Below are 22983 nucleotides of genomic sequence, written 5' to 3'. Positions count from 1 at the left end.
TTTTCGGTGCAGGTGGTGAAAAAATAGCATAAAACTAATGAAAAAGGTGCAACCACTCTTGTTCATCTTTTGTTTTAGAAATATTGTCAAGGTTGTATCTCAATGCTCATTTATTATTTTTTCAGCGAATCAGGTATCGTTGGAAATATATTTTTGTCTATTTTTTTTGTGTTTTTTCAAAATCTTTCATTTTCTGAGTCAAAACATCCTCTGAAAGATAAATTATTCGATTGTTCCAATCTGCAGAGCAGATTTCTATTTCAATTTTGAAACTTAGAAACAAGAACCGTATAGAGGTTTTCTGTTCAGACTCAAAACATGAAAGTTATAAGCACAAATTTTTGACATTGGATCGAAGAAGTACAGATCTGAGGAAAAAAACTATTCTGCAAAAAACAATTACATATTTGGGAGGAAGTTTACAAATATAGAAAGAAGTTTGAATGTGCGAAGGGTAAAAAGGTTTTTTTAAATTCAAATATTTGCAATTTTAGACATGAAGAAATATAAAAAATTGTAAAGCATTTCAAAAAACATGTCAAATTACTTGAAACATAAGATCATTTCCCACTTTTTTATAAGCACAAAAGCCACCCCGAAAGGGTGTAAACCCGAGCACACCCCTCGACCCCAGGGAGCCACCAGCTTCGGCTTATGCAAGGGGGGCAACGCCCATGGGAATCAAACCCCGATTGCCTGTCTAACAGCGAGAACCGTTCCAACCACGCTAACCCCTCGGGTCCAGGACACCACAAGTTCAAAAACCCAAGGGTTTTTACAGCAATGAGCTCACGTGTGAATGAGGTGGCTTCCCCTGATTATCCAGAAAAAAATTGAAAATTGTACAGTACGGTCATTTTCCGATATAAAAATGGGTTGAAAATACCTAATAAGATCCATGCCAACTCCATTCATATGCAAGCAACTTTAATAATATGCGTAAATAAGGGATTGAATACGGACATTAGTAGGATTTCGCTTTATTTTTATAGCCAATATCCACATTTTTATTCATGAAGCTTAACCATGAATTATTATTAAACATCTACCATGTGACGCTCCTTATGCTTGAAGATGGATGTAGTAGGCAAGGCAGTGCTAAACACGTAACAAGGTAGAACCCTGGATGATATTCCAAGTTTTTCAGCATTGTTTGGATTTTCAACTACAGTAGCATTGCCAGTTAAGAACTACATACCATTATTCTCTACATTTCCATGAGTCTATGATATGGATTATGGACCTCACAGAGGTAAAGTGGTAGCTGCCAAATCCTGGATTTGGCAGCTACCACATCTAGAAGGTGGTAGTTACCAAATCCAGGATTTGGTGAAAATACAAAGGGAAGAGGGTTTCACTTCCTCTCCCAAGTGCATAACTCCCATCCCACCTGCTAGTTTCCAAACATCGCCCACCAAGGCTGTTTGATCATGCATTAACCAAATGCATAAACTCTCATACCAGCTGATCTACCAGTTCCAAAACAGACCCAAAGTTCTCTCTGAAATCACCTTGGCTTTAAATATATCTTGTTAGTTTACAAATGGCAATATGACATGAGGGGAACCTGATTTTTTGTTCCTCTAGCATTTCAATTGAAGTGGATGGCCTGAGACCAGCATAACGTTCTTAAGCCAATTGATAACCTGCCGACACGTGGAGAAAAGCTACTAACCGGCCGGTGTTGGCCAATTTCAAAATATTATTGTGCCGATTGTTTGAAAGCTTATTTCATAGGAAGCCCTTATGATAAGCATCAACAGCACAAGTATTGACAGTTCCATACAATTCTTTACGAGGACAGTGTAATGCCCTTTGAAAAATGGTTGCATGAGAGCCTACATCACCTACCAGACATTGGGAGGCCTCTGGCTGGCAAAACTCTCGAGATCCCCTGGTCCATCAGGAAGTAAAACCAGCTTCCACCTTGCAGCAAGGGACACCCCCATAGGTTTCAAACTTGTCGCATCCCTTCAGCTTGGGGACGTTCACAAAGTCACCCCTACCAGTTGTGCAAGTCTCCATAATCTGTAAGGTTATTTCCTTGAACACCAGCATTGCAAGCATATCAAGATCAAAATATTGGGTTGAATTCATTCATAAATACCATACCACTATTGAACAATATAGTATCACCAAACCTCAGTTTTCAACGCAGCTATATATAGATTTAATCCACCACCTGACATGTATCCTCACAACTTGTTGTGAACTAGAATCATTCATACATTTAACGATGTCAGATACTTCTGTTCTCTTAGAAAGCTTAGACTAATAAGGATAATGAAAGCAAAGCTTGATTAACCAAAATAAAAGAAAAAATAAAATGTGTGCGTGTGTGTACGTGTACATGCACGCATTTACACTGTATATAACAAAATCTTCAATACTTCAACCAAAATAACTTGAAACAGAAACTAGCACAGAAGAAAAGACATTGCAAAGTACAACTCCCTGTATCCATTCAATCATCATCCAGAAAACCATTACATGTTGCCTGTACACAATAATACAGCAGCTTTCCTGAACATTATACATTAGTTGATACCAGGATGGCCAAACTTGGTCCAATCACTAAGAATTCAGGCATGATATGACATCACAGTGAAGCACATGGAGTGAGATGCTGCACTGAACTTGGACTACATGCGCTTTCTGTAAAGCGATTTGAAGAACAACCTCACGCAAAAACCAAGAACAGTCAAACACCTATTTCCAAATTGCACTGATGCTCTCTGTGACAACTTCTTCGTTGCCGAAAGAGCTTAGAGCAGCCTGTTTTCTCAATTCTTGGCCCTTCCGTTTTATCCTGCTCAGCAGGAATATTATCTGGTAGATGAGGTGTCTCATCTCTATTTTCGTCCTGGTGGTATTCAAGTGAAGGGCAAGGGTCATCATTGCAGGTACATGAAGGCAATGTGACAGAAGGGAATGGGCTGCAAGAGACAGAACAGAACACATCTGAAGGAGCAGAAGCAACCTGATTCTTGCAGAAGTCAAATTTACCACCACTGGTAGGTGGTGCAGCAGAGAGATGAGTCTGAAGCATACAAGAAGTACAGAGACCAAGAGAGTGGTTCAGTTCCAGATCCTTGGTAGGGGAGCAAGGCAATTTGACAAAAGAAAGGATGCCATTGCGACAAAGGGGACATGGAATGGAACCAGGGGGACTAATAGCATCAGATGTGATGTTGCTAGTTGAACAGAGGTAAAGAGCACACTTGATACAGAATTCATGAGCACAACCTGAAAATGTGAAAAATAACACTTTTAGTTTCAACTAACCAACAGGAACCCTGGTACTGTACAAGCAACATGGAATGATATTTCAACAATCCAACAATGACAATAGCATTGAACAGGTTAGAAGGGAACAGAACAAAAAAATTGTTAGCTTCTTATCTAACAAGATTGAATCAGATGAAAGATAATGTTTGCACATAACCTGAGATTCCATAATATGGGCTTGCAATAAGGATGGGAAAACTAAATAAAGATTCACGGTTTCTTTTGCCCATTACATTCCATCAAAAGCAAGTGTCATCTAGCAGGGCTTTTTTTATTACGATGAACCCTCACCGAAGTGAGGAAAATCCCAGGTGGGCCCCACAACCACCCTGCCTTACATGGCCCACCTCTGAAAGCTACGGATACACCCGTGCACCAGTGGGGTTTGATCCCGTGCCTTCATCTCAGCACCCTCACAACCACCCTGCTGACCATGCAGGCGACCCCCGCAGTGGTATCATCTAGCAGAATGTCACCTCGATATTTCAACAAGCACATGAAATAACTAAAAGAAAATTACACTAAGCAGGTGCCCCTTTACTGACACCTAGAATAGCCAGTTATACATACATAACACATCAAAGGACTGTAGAATTATATGAAAAAGTCCACTAATTGGTGCCTTGATGTCATGTCCAGATCATCAGAGTGCCACAAGAAGAGCCATAACAGCCAGAAAGTCTATTAGCTAAGAAGTAATAAATTATGTTAACTAACAATGGAGACCACAATAAGGCAGTTCATCTCGATTAATTTCTTGCACAGAATGATAAATGTAAGCCAGCTTAAGACCAAGATGGAACGTCATCTGCCCCTAATGATACTGCAGTTTTTCTCTGATGGCATCACATAGCTGCCTAATGCTCACTAAAAGCTTCATAACACAAGCTTTTTCAAACTAGTTTGATTTTCTTGAATTCCCATTTAGGGATGGCAGCAGATGAGGTCATCTAAAGGTCAACCTCACACTGGTTGACCCAGTCAAATACCAAGTTTGATCCTCAGCCCAACAAGTATCAGATCATGAAAAAGAACGAAAAAATATCAGATCAAGCCCACACACTTTAAGGGAAATGAAAATTTCAACGAGATAGCTGATTTTGTATAATAATCAAGCAAAATCCTTGTTTAGATATCTTGAAGGAGGTATCACTTGAGCCGATATTTATGCTCATAATAGTACTATGGGTGCATATGGGAGAAATGGCATGATTTTAGAAAATGGAGTCTCTGCTAAAGCGTATGCAACACCAACCCATCTGTAACTCAGGTGATGGACCCTCCTCCTTTCCTGATCCTGAAACAGAGAGTTGGTCCGAGACCCATGAGATTTCTTCATACATCACAACCCCATACACTGATGATGATGATGGTAGTTTACACCAACAACAATGGCAAAGAGGTAGGCTCTTCACCATCATCTTCTCTACAGCCTTCGTCTGTTTCAGGATCGAAGGGAAAAGACGACCTTTTTTCGGCCACCCCATCTTCGAAAAAAAGACAACCGGAAGTTTGGCTACCTTGGTGTGGTGGAAGCAGGGCGATAGTGGCTGGAGAGATGGTCGGTGCACCAGAAAATGGTGGAGAGAGAGAGAGGTTTTGATAGCAAACATTCTTCCACCCCCCCTGAATGAATGTTTCCTATCAAAAAGTGTACTTTTTAGAAAAACTCTCTCACAGAAAAAAATTTCTCTCGTTTGGAACCCTTTCAAACGAGGACTTTTTCTCTAGGAGAGTTTCTAAAAAGTATATTTTTTGATAGAAAACATTCCTCCATGAAGGGTGGAGAAATGTTTCCTATCAAAACCTCTCTCTCTCTCTCTCTCTCTCTCTCTCTCTCTCTCTCTCTCTCTCTCTCTCTCTCTCTCTCTCTCTCGGTTTTGATAGGAAACATTCCTCCACCCCCTGGATGAATGTTTCCTATCAAAAAGTGTACTTTTTAGAAAAACTCTCACAGAAATTTTCTCTAGTTTGGAACCCTTCCATATGAGAGACTTTTTCTCTAAGAGAGTTTCTAAAAAGTATACTTTTTGATAGAAAACATTCCTCCATGGGGGAGGTGGAGGAATGTTTTCTACCAAGAAAAAATGGTGATTTACACTCCTCACCCACCCATCTCACCACCACCACTACCACCCACCATCACCCACCTTCTGGAAAACAGTGTTGGAGAAGCTCTACCACCACTACCCCACGATGATTTTTCACCACCACCACCACTACCACCCATCATTAGCCACCTTCCGAAAAACCGCGCCGAGAAGCTCCACCACCCTCCAATCTCTCATTTTTTTTATTTCCCATTTTATTTTTCTCATGTTACCCAAACAAGTGAAAAAATTCATTTAAAAAAATTATCATATCAAAACCTCTTATAGGCAAAATTTTATTTTCCTGAGTTTTTCTTGCTTCCAATCGCACCTTTAAGGTGATATGAGCTGTTGACTTTTTACCTCTCTGGAAACATATCTGAGCTTGAAAATACCTAATCTTTTACACACTTTTTACCCAGTAATTTATGATAAACACATCCACATGTTAAGATTAAGCAAAAAAGAAGAGAACACTTGCAACTGTGATTTTTGTGTGGTTCCAATGAATGCATTAAGAGAGAGAGAGAGAGAATGCTATGCTCTTTTGTTTGCATAGATAAAGTAATAAAAATGAAAATCAATAGTTACAATTTGGATATGTTCAACATCTATTTGGATTTCTGCTAGGGCTTCACTAAGGCAAATAACTTGCATTTTTTTTTTGAAGTGTAAAAAAGTTAATGATCTACAAATACTAACCATGGCTGTAAATAACACAAATTTCAATATTACAGAACCTTAGCACAAGAAATCATGCTTTGGCTTTTGGTAATTAGATGTACACAAAGGAAGAGTTTCAACCTAACACATTTTTGCGGTGCATGCATGCAATTGAATGCACAAGGCGTTTTTAACATTCCAGACTTTTGTGGAAATTAACATGTAAACAATTTTTTCTTGCCCCCTCAGAAGATTAAAATGCCATGATGGTTTTGTGCATTAATTGCCATCAGTATAGTACAGTAAATCTATAAAAAGAAAAGGATGTTTTAGTTGTGCGTTTGGAAAAAAACAATCTTTTATGTCAATTCCTTATAAATTTACAAAATCACCTTGGTGGTGACAATTAATGTCAAATAATCACCTAATATTCTCTAGGCACAGTCTGGAAGAATGATTTGGTTAACTCATTAGTGGCTACTAAATGCAGCAGTTGATGTTAAGCATAAGACATCCACACACAAGAGCATCCCACACCACGTGCATGCATGCACACAGACACGTACACACACACACTGGTTTGATGATTTGTCCAGGATTGGACAAAATGAACAAAAAAGATGGAACAAAACACTGATTTTGTTCGTTCCGTAAGAATTGTACCAAGTCCAACGTTTGTTTGGACCAGAGTTAATGGAAGAGCCTATGATGTAGGGGAAGCGTGCTTCCCCGATACGCGCTTCGGAAGTGCGGAACGCAGCGCTTCCGAAACACACGGGGAAGCGCACGTTTATGACAGGAAGTGTGTCCCCCTTTAATGGGGTATGCGTACCCAAATAATGGGGTGCGCGTACGCACCCCATTAGAGGGGGCGACATAGGCATTTTACCATTTTACCCTTTTTTTAAAGGAATTTTTTTTTTCATTAAGGGTAAAATGGAAATTTTTTAAAAATCGTGAAAAATAAAACTCGAAAGAGGCTTAGGGTTTTTTTTCACGCCTCTTTTGAGCCTCTCTTCCTCCCTCTCTCGCTCAGCCGATTTGGCGACCCTCTCTGACGACCCTTTACGGCGACCTTCTCTGACGACCCTTTACAGCGACATTTCTGGCGACATTCCCGACGTCTGGTGACCTCTACCGACCGGCGATGACTATATTCAGGTACAATTTCTATCCTTACTCACCGTCGGTATCTCCTACCGATTGAATGGTCCGGTGTCGGATCGCGGTGATGGAGGCGGTTCACCGCCTACGACGTCGCGGAAAGTTCACTGAACCTTATCATTTAGAGGAAGGAGAAGTCGTAACAGGTTTCCATACGTGAACCTACGGTGTCGGATCGCGTTGGCTAAGGCTGGCATACTTATGGTTGTTGTTTAGATGGTGTAAACATGTGGTGTACCCCTTGCCCTAGGGAGTCGCCAAACTTCAGCCTAAGCAAGGGACTTCCCTTACCCTCATTTAAGGCAAGGGGCTGATGCTCATGGAAATGGAACCCCACCCGCCTAGTGGCCAATGCCCTTAGGGCTATTCCATTTCTTCGTTTGGAACATGTTGGATTCACCAACAGGGAAGCTCAGGAGCAGTTAGTGCACGTTACATTGTGTTGGAACATTGTAAGTACAAATCCCAATGGTATGGTTGTACATAACTGGTAGGGGTCTGCCTAACCCCAGCTTTCTCTGTCCAAAAAGTACATGTTGGATTCAAATAACAAACATGTCTCCTTTAAAAAAAATGTCATAACCATCTTAAATCTTGCGGTGTCTGCATCTAAACTAGGCACATGCCACCAAGAAGATGGCACAACACACTTTTTGTGCGATTTTGTTATTTGTATTTTGTACTAATAACTTGACATGTCATTGCCTAGTCAAGCATTTGCTTCTTGATCAGACCGAAATAGCCCTAACATTGCAGATCTGTGAGGCATACCTGTGTTGACCTATTCATGCTGAAGTATTTGAGCCTGAGCACGGGTCTACGACTCTGCATAGCTCAGTTCACCTTCACCTATTGGTTCTTGAGAACCGAACTACATATTTTTGTTTGGGTCTGGGTTCCCAAAGTTTGAAATTGTTCACAGTTGATTGCTTTGCCCTTTTCCAATCTGTCTTTTGGAATGCATCTGCTTTTATATATGTTTGCATTACTTTATCAGACTTTATAGATGATTGCAGCATGACATAAATTGATTTTTTAGTGTGCCTAGATTCTAGATTAGCAAAAATGTATTTGTTGAGCCATCTGAGTTTTCAGTTTTCACTTTGTGTGTTTAGAATCTTTAGATTGGTAGCCAATTGGTTGATGGAGACTTCAGAAATAGTAATTAATGATTCATATTGTTAATTTCTATGAAGTAATGCATTTGCTCCAACAACTTTGCTAGTCAAAGTTTTTCATATTTAGATGAATGACTTCAAATTAATTACTACAAGTATTAGGCTGAAGGTAACTTGTCGATGGGTAGTAAGAACTGGTACTTGATGTGCTGCATAATCAAGTTTTTTTGTTATCTACATTCTTTTTTATTGTCATCCATTTGTCGATGTGATAAGCTATTTAATAGAAGTCATGCTCAAGATCTTGGAGACTTGTCCATTCCTTTTCATGAGATGAATCGTGACTTCATACGCAAGAGTCAAAAGAAAGAAATTGCAGAGGCTTTGAAGAAAATGAAATCAAGAAGGGCAGTTGGCCCAGATGGTATACCTATCGAGGCTTAGAAATGCTTGAGAGAGAAAGGTTTATAATGGTTGACAAATCTTTTTAACAAGATTTGGCGGACAAATAAGATGCCTAATGAGTGGAGGAAGAGTACTTTGGTGCCTCTATATAAGAATAAGGGTGATATACAAGATTGCACAAACTATCGTGGTATAAAACTCATGAGTCATACTATGAAACTTTGGGAGAGGGTGATTGAGTCTAGGTTGAGAAAGGTTGTCATGATATCGGAGAATCAATTTGGTTTTATGCTTGGAAGATCATGGAAGCTATACATCTTCTTAGACAACTTATTGAGAGATATAAAGAGAGGAAAAAAGATTTGCATATGGTTTTTATTGATTTGGAGAAGGCATACGATAGAGTACCTAGGGACGTTCTCTGGTGAACAATGATGAAGAAAGGCGTTTCTCTCAAGTACATTAGTATAATTAAAGATATGTATGAAAGAGTAGTAACCAATGTCTGCACTTGTGGAGGGGTGACAACCAATTTTCCTATAACGGTTGGGTTACATCAAGGATCTGCTTTAAGCCCTTTCCTATTTGCTATAGTGATGGATGAGCTTACGAGATCAATTCAAGAAAATGTGTCATGGTGTATGTTGTTTGCTGATGATATTGTTTTGATTGATGAGTCTAGAGCTGGGGTTAATGCTAAGTTAGAATTATGGAGACAGACATTGGAAGCAAGAGGTTTTAAGTTGAGTAAGAGTAAGACAAAATATATGGAATGTCGGTTTAGTAAGCAACGAAGTAGTGATGGGAGTGTAGTGAAGCTTAGTGAGCAAGAAATACCGATGGATGATTGTTTCAAATATTTGGGATCTATCATTCAAAAGTATGGAGAAATTGATGAAGATGTAAATCATAGGATAAAGGTTGGGTGGATGAAATGGAAAAGTGCAACGAGAGTGTTGTGCAATCGTAGAATGCCATTGCGGTTGAAGGGAAAGTTTTATAGGACGACTATTAGGCCCGCTTTACTATATGGTACGGAATGTTGGGCTGCCAAGAGACATCATATTCAAAAAATGAGTGTAGCTGAGATGCGTATGCTTAGATGGATGTGTGGAAATACAATAAAAGATAAGATTCGGAACAAGGAGATACATAAGAAGGTAGGCGTTGCACCTATTGAAAATAAGATGAGAGAGAATCGTTTACGGTGGTTTGGACATATTCGACGAAGGCCTAATGATGCTCCAATTAGAAGGATGGAGAAATGGGAAAATATATTAGTTAAAAGAGGTCGGGGTAGGCCTAAGAAGACTTGGATGGAGATGATAGGAAAGGATATGAATGCTTTGAACCTCACCGAGGACATGGCATTGGATAGAAATGATTGGAGGAGAAGGATTCATGTGGAAGACCCAGAATGATTTTCTTTTTTGGTTCATATCGCCGACCCCAATTGTTTTGGGATTAAGGCGTAGTTGTTGTTGTTGTTGTTGTATTTGTCGATGTGAACTTGTCTCTGTATAAAGACAACCATATATGTTTTAATGGTCTTAATCTGTTGAGACATGAGATGCATATTTCTGTCTCAGATTACATTTACCTCCCTCAATTCTCATTCAGTGTCAATCTGAATTTTGTCTTTCTTCATCGTGATGTTGTCAGTTGTCTTTGTTTAACAATTTTTCATAAATGCAAACTTTTGAAAGAACTTCCTTTCTTTTTCTCTTTTTCTTTTTTTAATTTTATCTGCTTCATCATTGTATATTATAGATAGATCTTTCACCTCAATGAATGATGCTTATTTAAAATTTTAAAGTGTTTTATAGGCTGATTCCTATACTTTTATGATGTAGGTATATTTGTTTGTTCTTTGCTTCATTAATGACCATCACAAGCTATGATAACGACAATAATGATTCTTTGTACAATTTGGACTTGGAGCATGAATCGTCTAGTGGTATTTGGAATGACAATGCAAGAAAGGGCAAGGGGTCTTCTGATTGTCCATATCAGTTTGACGACAAAAAAAAAAATTGTTTTGATGAGGAAGATGAAGAAGAATATGACTTGGATGACTACTATTCTAAAGATGACCAAGATGATGAACCACCTAGCATAACAACAGTGCTATGGCGCCATGTATTGAAACAAAAGAAGAGTGGGTAAGGAAAGCAAGGTGGAACTCAGGTTTTTATGTGCAGGCACAACAAAAATATTTATCATGGGTCATATACTCGAGTTTTTGCACATTACATGGGAGCTCCAAAGGGACAAAGTGCCGGGATTGCATTTTGTCCTGTAGTTGCAAAAAATGCACAATTAGCAAGAAAAAATAAGAGGCAAGTTCGACGAGTGGAGGTTTCATAAACTGCATTTTAGTTGAAGAGATCAAAAATTGATAAACTGAAACCTATTAGTATGACTACATCTTCTAGTGGAAGCCGAAACATAGTTGATATTCGTGATACCTTTAAAAAGGTAGAAAGAGATGATGTAGATCATAAAATTATCAGATTTTTATGTACCAATGGCATACCTTTCAATGTGCTTCAATCACCGTGTTGGGAGGAGATGATATCTGCAGTTAGTAAAGTGTCAGAATATAAACCCTCATCATATGAAAAAATGCGAACAACGTTGCTTGACAATGAGAAAGAGTGTGTTTACAGGGAGTTAAATGAATTTTAAGAAAAGTTTGAGGAGTTTGTGTAATGAAACAAGGTACAATGAAACAATAGTGAAACAAACACAATGCCAACAAAGGGCTTTAATAAACTCACTTAAGGTTGGTCACTAATGGACCAAATACAATCTCAAAATAGATAAAAATACCAAACAGCACAAGAGGCATACAAGCCTATAAGATGGAAAAAAACTCTAGAGAAAACCCTCAAATGCTTCTAAAAGCAGTGAGGAATAACAAGGGAGTGAGGCTCTATTTATAGAGCCTCACTCTAGCACATAGGAGGCAGTCCAGCTCTTTGGACTGACTTCCAACAATCATTATTATGATTGTTGGGTGGCAGTCGAACGTCTAGTTGGACTGCCTCCCAACAGTCATATTTTGACTGTTGTGCCCAACTGTCATAAATATGATTGTTGGGCAGTTTATTTAAAACAATGCTAAATTAGATTTCAGTCCCTAGTAGACTGTACTATATGATAAAAGACAAAAATACCCTTATCGGGTATTTGAATACAATTTTATTTTTAACACTCCTCATCAAACTTATGGGGAAATCACCAAAAGTTTGCTAAGAAGATACAAAAATTGAGGCAGTGGAAGAGCTTTGGTGAAGAAGTCTGCAATCTGAAATTGGGATTGGACATATGGCAATGTAATAGTCTCCTTCAAATATTCTTCGCGAACATAGTGACAATCCATCTCAATGTGTTTTGTTCGCTCGTGAAATGTGTGATTGTTGGCAATATAGACGGCACTTTTATTATCACAGCATAGCTTTGAAGGTTTTGAGACATCAACACCCATATCGGAAAGTAGTGCTCTCATCCACACAACTTCAGTGGTTGTGGTAGTCATTGCCCTGTACTCAGCTTCCGTAGAGGATAAAGATACTTTCTGTTGTTTTTTGCATCGCCAAGAAATGAGAGAATCACCTAAAAACACACAAAAGCCAGTAGTTGAGTGACGGTTATTGGGATCCCCTCCCCAGTCAGAATCAGTGTAAGAAATAAGACTTAAAGATGAGGAAGAAGATAAGAATAGTCCTTTAGATATAGTTTTCTTGATGTATCGAACTATTCTTAATACTGCACTCATGTGGACGGTTGTGGGCGCATGTTGAAATTAACTTCCAAAATATACGACATGCGCAATATCTGGCCTTGTAATGGACAAGTACATCAACGATCCAATATGTTGTCGATAAGGGGTTGGATCATCTAACAATACTCCATCTTCAGCTCGCATTTTCGCATTTATTACTTCAGGAGTATCAACATATTTTGTGTCAGTGATTCCTGAACGCTCAATAACAGTGTTGTGAGAGGCGTACGCCTCAGAGGCGAAGCGCAGGCTCAACGCCTCGCTTCGCCTCATCGCATTTACAACCTTGCTTGAGAGTCCCACGCCTACTGAGGCGTACGCCTACTGAGGCGTACGCCTACTGAGGCGTACGCCTACTGAGGCGTACGCCTACTGAGGCGTACGCCTACTGAGGCGTACGCCTACTGAGGCGTACGCCTACTGAGGCGTACGCCTACTGAGGCGTACGCCTACTGAGGCGTACGCCTACTGAGGCGTACGCCTCAGAGGCAAAGTGCAGGCTCAACGCCTCGCTTCGCCTCATCGCATTTAACAACCTTGCTCAACAATATCAGCTGCAAACTTGATTTGAGATAAAATGTATCCTCTTCGTGAGTAGGCTACTTCAATTCCTAAAAAGTATCTCAAAAAACCAAGATCAGTCATATCAAAAGATTTTTTAAGCAAAATTTTAATATCTTCAATTTCCTTTTGATCATTCCCTGTGATAATCATATCATCAACATACAAAAGAAGAATAATCAATGAGGTACCTGTAGATCTCACAAAAAGAGCAGTGTCAGTGTAACAAGATTTAAATCCAAGTTTTAATATCGTACCACTGAATCGATCATACCATGCTTTAGTGGCTTGTTTAAGCCCGTATAGGGTTTTTTGAAGATGAAGGATCATGCATTTTTCAATAGACAGACTAGGGGGAGGATCCATGTATACTTCTTCATTTAAGTTCTCATTCAAGAATGCATTTTTAACATCTAACTGATATATCGGTCATTTTCTAATGGATGCTATAGCAACTAGAGTTCTAACTGTAGTCATACGATAGGGCAAAGGTCTCTTCATAATCTATATCATATTCTTGAGAATATCCTTTTGCAACAAGTTTTGCTTTATATCTCTCAAGAGATCCGTCACTTTTTGTTTTAATTTTAAACACTCATCTACACCCTATTGTCTTCTTTCCGATAGGAAGAGGTTAATTGCCAAAGTATGAGCCTTGTGTAATGCATCTTGTAGAAGGTAGAGGAGATGCGCAGACACCTAGGTAGAGAGAGAGAGAGAGACGGCTGCAAAAATAAGAGAACAAGTAAATTCTGATTAGGGTTAATCGCTATGTTAAATAGAGAGAGGCCAACAAGAGAAATTACATATAAGTCCCTCATTAAACTAAAAATTCAAATATCCTCTAGTCTAAGAAAACTTAAACATAAAACCTCTTAATCTCAATACTCCCCCTCAAGCTGGAGCATAGATATCAATCATGCTCAGCTTGTCACAACATTTTGAGAAATTTGGTCTAGCAAGAGGTTTTATAAACATATCTGCAACTTGGTCCTCCGACTTTAGATATTTGGTAGTGATATGACCAGCTTGAACCATATCTCTTACATAGTGGCAATCAACCTCAATGTGATTTGTTCTCTTATGAAAGACAGGATTGTTCGCTATATATGTGGCAGCCTTGTTATCACACATCATGGTCATAAGAGAGGAAACCTTCACCTGAAGATCATGAAGAATAGTACGAACCCACATAGCCCTATATTTTGATTCTGCACTCGATCTAGAGACCACATTTTGCTTCTTACTTCTCCATGAAATCAAGTTGTCTCCCAGAAACACACAGAATTCTGTGGTAGATTTTCTATCTACTACAGATCCTGCATAGTCAGCATCAGAATAGGCCACTATCTCCAGAGTTCCACCTTTCCTGAACAATAACCCTTTTCCAGGAAAGGATTTTAAATACTTGAGAATCATTATAGCTGCATTCTAGTGTACCTCAGTTGGTTTGTCCATAAACTGACTAACTTTGCTTACTGCTAAGCAATATAGCTGCTAAAGCAAACTGGCTAACTTTGCTTACTAATAAAAATCTCATTCTTATAATCAGATTTTTGAACTTCACCCACAATGAATAACACGAACTAAGGATCCACAACCAATATAGTTGTTGCAATAGATGTCCACATGCACACACAAAATTTGTCATGGTTTGTAAATGATCTGCTCCACAATATACAGATCCACTATGGTGATTTGCCTTCACCACAATACCCAGATCTGTAATAAGATATGAACCGACCAGGGTATAAGAGAAAAAACCATATGCAGATCCACGGTACAGAAAAAAAAAAGACAACGATATGAGCTTTTGAATCTTCACAGCATCCTGAACATACGATCAAATCCAAAAAAAATGCAGATCCACGACTATATAAGAATACCCTTTTTTGTTTTCGACAACAAAAAAATTGACCCACGACACATCAGGTCGTCACCCACGTCACGACGTTATTACTGCACCCGAACGTGTATTCACCAGATTTGGTCGACCGAAACTCATATTTCCACCACAACTTTTAGATCATATGAACAGATCTCAAACAAACTGCTCCACTCGATACAGAACTCACGACGACACCAGATCTGTGATCAGATCTTAACTAACCAGAGTGTACAAAAAAAACCACGACAGTAGGCTGCATTTAGCCAAACAAAAAATCAACCGGCACCCACTTCACGGCTTTTGCACAACAACCATACCTGTCGCTACCCGATCTGGTCGACAAAGGTATATGAATCCACCGTAACTTTTAGATCGGATTACAGATCTGAGTCATGACTCTTGTCAGACCTCATATCTGTTATCAGATCTGTACCACTCTGTCTTAAAAAGATAGATCAAGCACACCTTTTTTATCTGATCCCCTTCACGCAATCTAATATCCTTCACTCGAGCTTTGGCGCAGAACACGAGATGATGCTCCCAGGGTCGACTACGTTGATACCATGTAGTGAAAAGAGAGAGAGAGGAAAAGACGTCTACTGGTTAATTAGGTCTAATCTCCTATTGTTTAAATAGAGATTAGCCAAATGAATATATTTACATATGGGTCCCTCATTATTTAGAAAATACCAAAAACAACCTGAAGTATAAATAAAACTTTAAGAGGTCGACTTATCTTAACAGAAACTATACACCCATGAGCCTAACCACCCCTCTAGAAAAGGTCAGGGTCAAAGTCAAAGAAGGTGGTGATGTGAAGTTAGCTTTTTTTTTTTCTTTTTTTTTTTGGGGGGGGGGGGTTCCTTAAATGTTTTTAATCCACAAAAAATGTATAGAAAGAAAGCTTATAAGAGCAAAAAGGAAGTCTAACTCCCTTTTCCCCCAAAATTTAGAATCAAAGTAGGATGATCAATGAGGGCGTTGAGGCTCTCTCTCTCTCTCTCTCTCTCTCTCTCTCTCTCTCTCTCTCTCTCTCTCTCAAATCACATAAATCATAAGTAAGCCTAATCCAAACAAAAGATTAGATGACATAAAAAAATGAAAACGTCTCAGTATAGGAACTAAGAAAGAGAGCGCAGCAGTATATAGGACCAACGTGAAACTGACCTTCAGCAGCAACAGTACAGGCGCTCTCCAAGCAGACAGCACAAAGATCAATGTCATCAGATGAGGCACCAGCTGATTGAATCCCATACTCTCTGCATACACAAGTTGGTTGATCATATGCTACAAATGCACATCTTCACACAAGCACACAAACACATATGAACAAGAATGACAGTACATTTGAATGCCAACTGACTGGAACTGGTGTAAATCCAATGCACTCTAGCAGTTTACATCGAATGATTGCAGAAATCACTAGGAAAAAAGAAAAAGAAAATTCTGTTGGTCAGGGTTTGGAATAGGTAGGATCATAATATCTAAGGAACTACTGCCACCAGTAACGAGTAAAAATGAATTGAAAGACTATAATGACTGAAAGAGAGAAAGTGGTCTTAGACTTTACAAGATTATCAAACCATACGTTAGGAACACTATCAAACATCCAAAAAGGTAAGCAGCCACAAAATGTACCTTACTGTTCTATGAGATAAGGGAAGCGAAGAAAAAAGAAAAATGAAATGCATATTAAACCGACTAAAGATAATAAATTAGCAATGAAATGAAACACATCAAAAGCTATGTAACGTGGGTGCTTCTACACCCCCAAAGCACCCGTGTCGCAGCCGGTGTGACATATGCCCAAAATTGTCCAAGTTAAAAGAAAAACATTAAAACATAAAAAAACTTATATTTGTATAATTTCAAGCAATTTACAAAAGGGCGCCTAACTTTTGATGTATTTACAAAGACACGCTTGCCTTTTGAGATATTACAACTAACCACCTAGGTTAGCAATTATGTTTTCAAATCACCACTTGGGTAACAATAAGCGACGAAACCCACCAGTTGTGCATTGAAATGACCATCTTACCCTTATTCCTGGAAGGTTTGATTTGACTGCTAACTCAGTTTTCCTATCAAAAATCCCTAGTTTCATTGACCTCAATGACATCAATTGCATTTAATTCTATGGTTTCTTTGGCAGGGATACATTCTAATCCATGTTCTAACATATTAATTCTCCAAAACTAAATTTATATTTGCGTCTAAAATGCCAATCTCCTTTCAGTCTAACACCTCAAAAGCAAATTGTTCAATTCCCATTTCAGTGCGATAATTAGACCAAATCGGCAGAATATGCCCTTTTAAACCTAAACGAAACTCTCCCAACCTTTGCAACCCCCAGTTCCCCAATTCCACCACCTTTGGCTCCAAATTCCCATCATCCCCAACACCCGATCCCTCAAACTGATAATCCACCAGCCTGTTAGGCCTTGGTTCAGTAGAAACCCTATCCATCACCAAAAAGCCCCTCATCCCCATTGCTTGAAACTCCATCCCTAACTTCATCATCATCGTCCTCCACTTCTCTCGACACCTTCACAGTCAGCACCATCACTGTGGAAGGCCGGTAAAAGTTGGGAAACAAAGAGCTGATTTCCTCACAATCGAAATGGGGGCACTATCGTCATCTAAGAAATGGATAAAGAGAAGGGTGAGCAGGGGTGTCAATGACAAAAACATCCTATTTTCACACTAACCCACAGTTGATTTTTATTTTTAACACTCAAGAAGAGATGTGGGAAACTTGAAATTTTATTTAGGGACTCTTCACCTTTACAATAGCTTTTGATTCGTAGAGTTTAGAATATACAATGAGAAGATAAAGAAAAGTGAGAGAGAGAGAGAGAAAGAATAGAAGAAGGATAGAGGATTGGTTGGATCCTATGTTACATAGGTGCGGGTGCGGATGTGGGCGCGAATGCGGCACTTCAAAAAACTTGGGTGCGGGGAGGGTATATATATATATATATATATATATATATATATATATATATATATATATATATATATATAACTGGACTTGGTTAGGGTTAACTGAATCTACTTTTTGACAGAAATGGACCTCAGTGTAGTTGACTTCACCTGACACAAAGGAAGCCGTGTCCAAGTGTCGCACCCGCACGTAGTTGACTTCACCTGACACAAAGGAAAGTCATGTCCAAGTGTCGCACCCGCATGGGTGCGGGTGCGGTGCCCTGTTAGAAGAGTCTGTGTTACATAGGTTGGATCCTTGTGTCTTCAACTCCCATGCATGTAAAACACTTGAACTTACTTTGTTCCTTTTTAACTTGCACTTGTTGATGTTTTCGTAGTAAACTTATTTATAGAATTATAAGAGACTTGTTTTCTATGCATACAAAAGCAATAGTCAGTGGACCCCTAAAAAGACTAGTGGGAGACTAGGCGGGGCTAGTCGTTACCCTAATTAAATAATATAAAATTTTAAAATATATAAATACAGTGCTAACAATATATTAGAATCAAAGAATAAAATTTATACAAATAAAAAAATTAGAGGAAAATCAAAGAAACAAATATATATGTATTTGTATATAATATGAAATTAATAACTATACATGTATATAGACACACACACAACAATAAAAGAATCAAACAAGTACACAATTGCATAATTTTGCATATACACATAACCAAAATATATATATATATATATATGTATTACATAACGAGTAATACTAAACTCAGTTACTCACCCAGTTAAAAAGCAGTCACTAAACAGCCCAAACATGCTTTCAGGTTCTTAAATAAAAATTAACAAAAATATATAATATACACTAAACATGCTTTCACAATTTACAGCCGAAACATAATTTCACAAAAAGCAAAGGAGAGAGAGAGAAGTAAAAAAAAGAGGGGTTAGGGTTTTTAAACCCCTCCTTTCTCGTAAAAAGCATTGTAAAAATAATAATAAAAAAGACATAACTGCCCTCAAGCCTAGGCTAGGGCATTTTCATCGCTGACTAGGCACTGACTGGTCGGCGCCTAGTCGAGAAAATTGGTACCCCCAAAAAGGGTTACCTAGGAATCCTACCGATTCCTAGGTTTTCAGGCGACTAGCCCAACTAGGCGCCTAGTCGACGTTTTTAACTGCATAGCTTGTCCCACAAGTTTAGCACCCCATGATGGAAGTTATTCCATCATGGTGCTATTTTTGCTGGAAAGTTGCCACTTGGCCATGTTGCCGCAACACTTTCCACCGTTCTTGTGCTCCTATTTTGTGGGAGCCAATCTCAACGTGGGTACTTGGGAGTTGGAGTAGGTAGTTTTGCACTTAAAGAGTGTGCAACGTGCCAATTAGATGTATTGTCATGCAAAAAAGGTATACATCTTTTTATTTTTGCCTAACTTGCATAATGTAAGTGCTAGTTAAAATGAGCTTTACTTCAACTTCCACGGGTCATTTAAGTGAGATTACTTTTTTACTTTCATTGATATAAGTAATAGTAAAAAGTTCTCACCCTTTTATCACAACTTGCACATGAATGCAAGTGAGATAAACATTGAACGTAAGTGCAAACCAATATTTACCATAACTTTCAAGCATAGTAATGCAAGTTAAGAACCTAATTTTACTATAACTTGACCGTGAACGCAAGTGAGACAAGAGTTGCATGTAAGTGCAAATGTTTACTTGAACTTGCAAGCAAGTTAAAAATGTGATTTGCCATAACTTGCACATATTGTGCAAGTTGGCTTTAATTTAGGTATTTATTTATTTATTTGTTCATTATTTATTTATATGCAAATGAGTGCATATGTTTGGTACTTTATTTTGAATGCATTTACACAAATTCTTGAATTTATTTAATTTAATAATGATTTTTTTTTGTGTAAACAGTTTGCCCCTCAATTTCTTACGTTTAAAAGCAATTTCAAATGTAAAGAAATCACATTCATTTGGCCTTTTCTAAAATTTGTTTAGCTAAATGAATTAGTTTTTTTGTTAATTTGGATTGTGGATTTGAATAAGAATCCATTTAGTAATAGTTGGACTTGAATCCAAAATTTGTATGAATTTGGGTTTCATCTATAGTTTGAATTTGGTTTTGATCAATTTAAATATCTATGAGTCAGATTTGGTCTGCAAAAATTCCAAGTTATTTATTTTTTGTAACTTTGATGGCTTTGAGCCATTTCATTGTTTTAATTTTCTTTTTTCCATAAGGATTTATTCAGATATTAATCAAGCTAAAAGTTTTCACAAACTCAATCAATTCTTGATTTATGGGGGCCCTAACTGCGTTTTTAAATAGGCTTTTCCTTTTTTTCTTTAGAATTTTGTTTGGTCCAAGTTTAAAAAAAAAAATACTTGATAGAAAATTTTCCTTTGTTTAGGGATTTTTCTTCCATCATTCCTAACACCCCAAAGGCCATAGGTTTCTAGATAAAAGTTTGTTAGTAGGTTCCCTTTCCTTTTACCCATGTCTTGGTAACTAAAACTATCTACTTTCTTTTGAAGTCTTAAGTTGCCAAGTTGGTGTTAAAATGTACATATATGAATATATATATATATATATATATATATATATATATATATATATGAATATATATATATATATATATATATATATATATATATGTATATATATATATATATATATGTGTGTGTTTTCTTTTTCTTTATTTTTTATTTTTTGTATTTTTATCTAGATCAAAATGAACTAGAGCTCTCCAACGGCTACAAATAGAGCCGTTGGACTAGCCACAATGACTCTATTGAGTCTCTCTCCCTCACTCTTCGCTCATGTATATAAATACGGGTTATCGCCCCAACTCAACGTGATGTTTCTTGCATTTGGTGATGAATAAAATATTATTTAGTTTTAGTCTTCTTGTGAATACCTCTCGTGTGGGTTTTTGTAGTGTGCGCTTTGTGGACACTTGTGCTTGTTTTCTTGAATCTTTGTTGGACATATTGCATGAGATTAGAAGACTCTTTTTTCTTTACATGGTATCAGAGTAGGGTTGCTCTTGAGGATTGCTTGTTACCTCGTTTTTCGTGCTCGTGAGAAAGAAAGAATTCTTTGATTATTCAAGTGTTTGTGTGATTGTGTAAGCGTAGTTCATTAGCTCGTGTGTTCGTGGTGGTGTACCTATGCTATTACTCTCTCATTTCTCATCTATTCTCTTCTCTCACTCTCTCCTTATCTATTTCTCTCTTCTTTGTAAGAATGGATAACAATGAAAAGGTCACCATTATACCCATGAAACTCAATGATATTAATTTTGTAACATGGTCTTCAACAATGAAGTACTACATATGGGGAAAGAGATTGTGAGGATTAATTGATGGTTATGATCCGGAGCCTAAACTAGTCATTACAAGGTAGAGAACGAAAAAGAAATGAAAGCTAAGAACACTAGCTACTTAGGAGAAAAAGTAGAAAGTGTGGAGAATGTGGCACGCCAAGATTATGTTTTGGCTAATCAATAGCGTGGATATTAAAAAGTGCTCTAGTCTCGCAAAGTTTGAGCATGTCACCAAAGCTTGGAAATACCTTAAGGATATGTATTCTCTTATGGATACTGAACATGTGTGTAATTTACAAAAAAAAAAATCAGACAATGACTCAAAAAAGGCAAAAGTATTAGGGAATACTACAATGAATTGTCTAAACTTTGGAAAGAATTATCTATTCTTGAGCCTAAATGGCATTGCCTAGAAGATATAGAACTCTTACAAAAACAACTTGATGCAGAGCATTTCTATCAATTTATAAATGGTTTGTGACCAAAATTTAAGAGTACCAAATCGGCTCTTCTCCATAGAGGAAATTTTTTCTCTATTGTTGACACTATTGAAGAGTTGAGTATGGAAGAGAATAGGCTAAGAGGGCACTCTTTGAAAAATGAAGATGACTTCGTTCTAGTCATCTCTATACCAGGAAACTACATGCGCCCTTACAAGTCACCTCATTGGAAACAAGAAAACGAGTATAATAACAAGCCTTATTGGAAACAAGGCAATGAATATGACAAGAAAAAAATTATTTGTTATAGTTGTCACTGAACCTCAATGCCCTAGATTTAGAAAGAGGGAAGAAAAGAAGGTGGCTTCGATTGGTTAGTCTCAAGAACCAAGTGAAACTCATAATGCACCCGTATCGATGTCACAATTTATGGAGATTCTCCAACCTCTACTTAAAGGAGTATCTTCTTCAAATGGAGCATCAACTAGAGTCGCAGTTTCTTCTTTTTCCGATCCCGGTAAAACTCCTTGGCTTCTTGACTTTGGTGCTTCTTTTCATATGACCCTCAATCACAATATTTTATCTGAATGTCCTATCAACTTAAGTGTATCAAATGTTTTTACGATCGATGGTACATCTCTTGAAATAAAAAGAAATTAGAAATTTCGAAAATACTTTTCAAAATTCTAAAAGGTTTATTATTCCAAAAGTAAGATATATTCCTAAATTAAACTTAAATCTTTTGTCAGTTTCTCAAATATCTGACCATGGGTGTAATGTCTCCTTATCTTCTGATGGTTGTTGGGTGCAAGATCGCCAATCAGGGAAGCTGATTAGGAATGGCCATAGAAAAGGAGGCCTATACTACATGAATTTTTTGGAAATGCCTAAGGATACCTTTTGTTCCAATGTTTAGAAATTTGACTTGGATTTATGACACAAACGACTTAGTCATCCTAATATATCCAAAATTCAATATTTTTCAAATCTAAAAAAAAATTGTAACTTTGAAAATTTTAAATGTAAAGACTACATTGTTACTAAAATGAAGAGATTATTATTTCATGAAAGAACTTTTATTTCCTCTAGACCATTTGAGTAGGCATACTTGGATCTACTTCCTTAAGCATAAGTCTGAAGTTTTTTTACATTTTCAAATATTTCACAACTTAGTCAAAAATAGGTTTAAAAATGACATTTCTATTTTTTGCACTGTTTCATATGGAGAATTCTTATCAAAAGAATTTAAAGATTATTTAAATCTACATGGCATCACACATCAAAAATTTTGTCCTCA

At 37.7% G+C, this 22983-nt stretch overlaps 1 protein-coding gene across 6 annotated transcripts in view; it reads right to left on the bottom strand.

Moving 5' to 3' along the window:
• Positions 1–1495: 1495 nt before the first annotated feature.
• The window catches only part of LOC149836137 (E3 ubiquitin-protein ligase XBAT33-like), a 43153-nt gene continuing 21665 nt past the window's right edge, over positions 1496–22983 (bottom strand). For 2 of the 6 annotated variants that reach the window (XM_090009020.1, XM_090009019.1), the window contains 2 exons: positions 16132–16223; positions 2419–3246 (listed from right to left, as the gene is read on the bottom strand). In XM_090009020.1, the coding sequence (XP_089865146.1) occupies positions 2702–3246; positions 16132–16223 (637 nt within the window). In that variant the 3' untranslated portion in view covers positions 2419–2701. Of the gene's footprint in view, positions 2044–2141; positions 2213–2418; positions 3247–15831; positions 16029–16131; positions 16224–22983 lie in introns of those variants that run through there. The other 4 variants (XR_016432396.1, XM_090009021.1, XM_090009022.1 and 1 more) reach the window with 4 other exon arrangements.

The sequence above is a fragment of the Nuphar pumila genome, chromosome 6 (genome assembly GCF_984573655.1).
Source record: "Nuphar pumila chromosome 6, dmNupPumi1.hap1.1, whole genome shotgun sequence".
Taxonomy (NCBI): Eukaryota; Viridiplantae; Streptophyta; class Magnoliopsida; order Nymphaeales; family Nymphaeaceae; genus Nuphar; species Nuphar pumila.
This window is presented reverse-complemented; position numbering and strand designations above follow the sequence as displayed.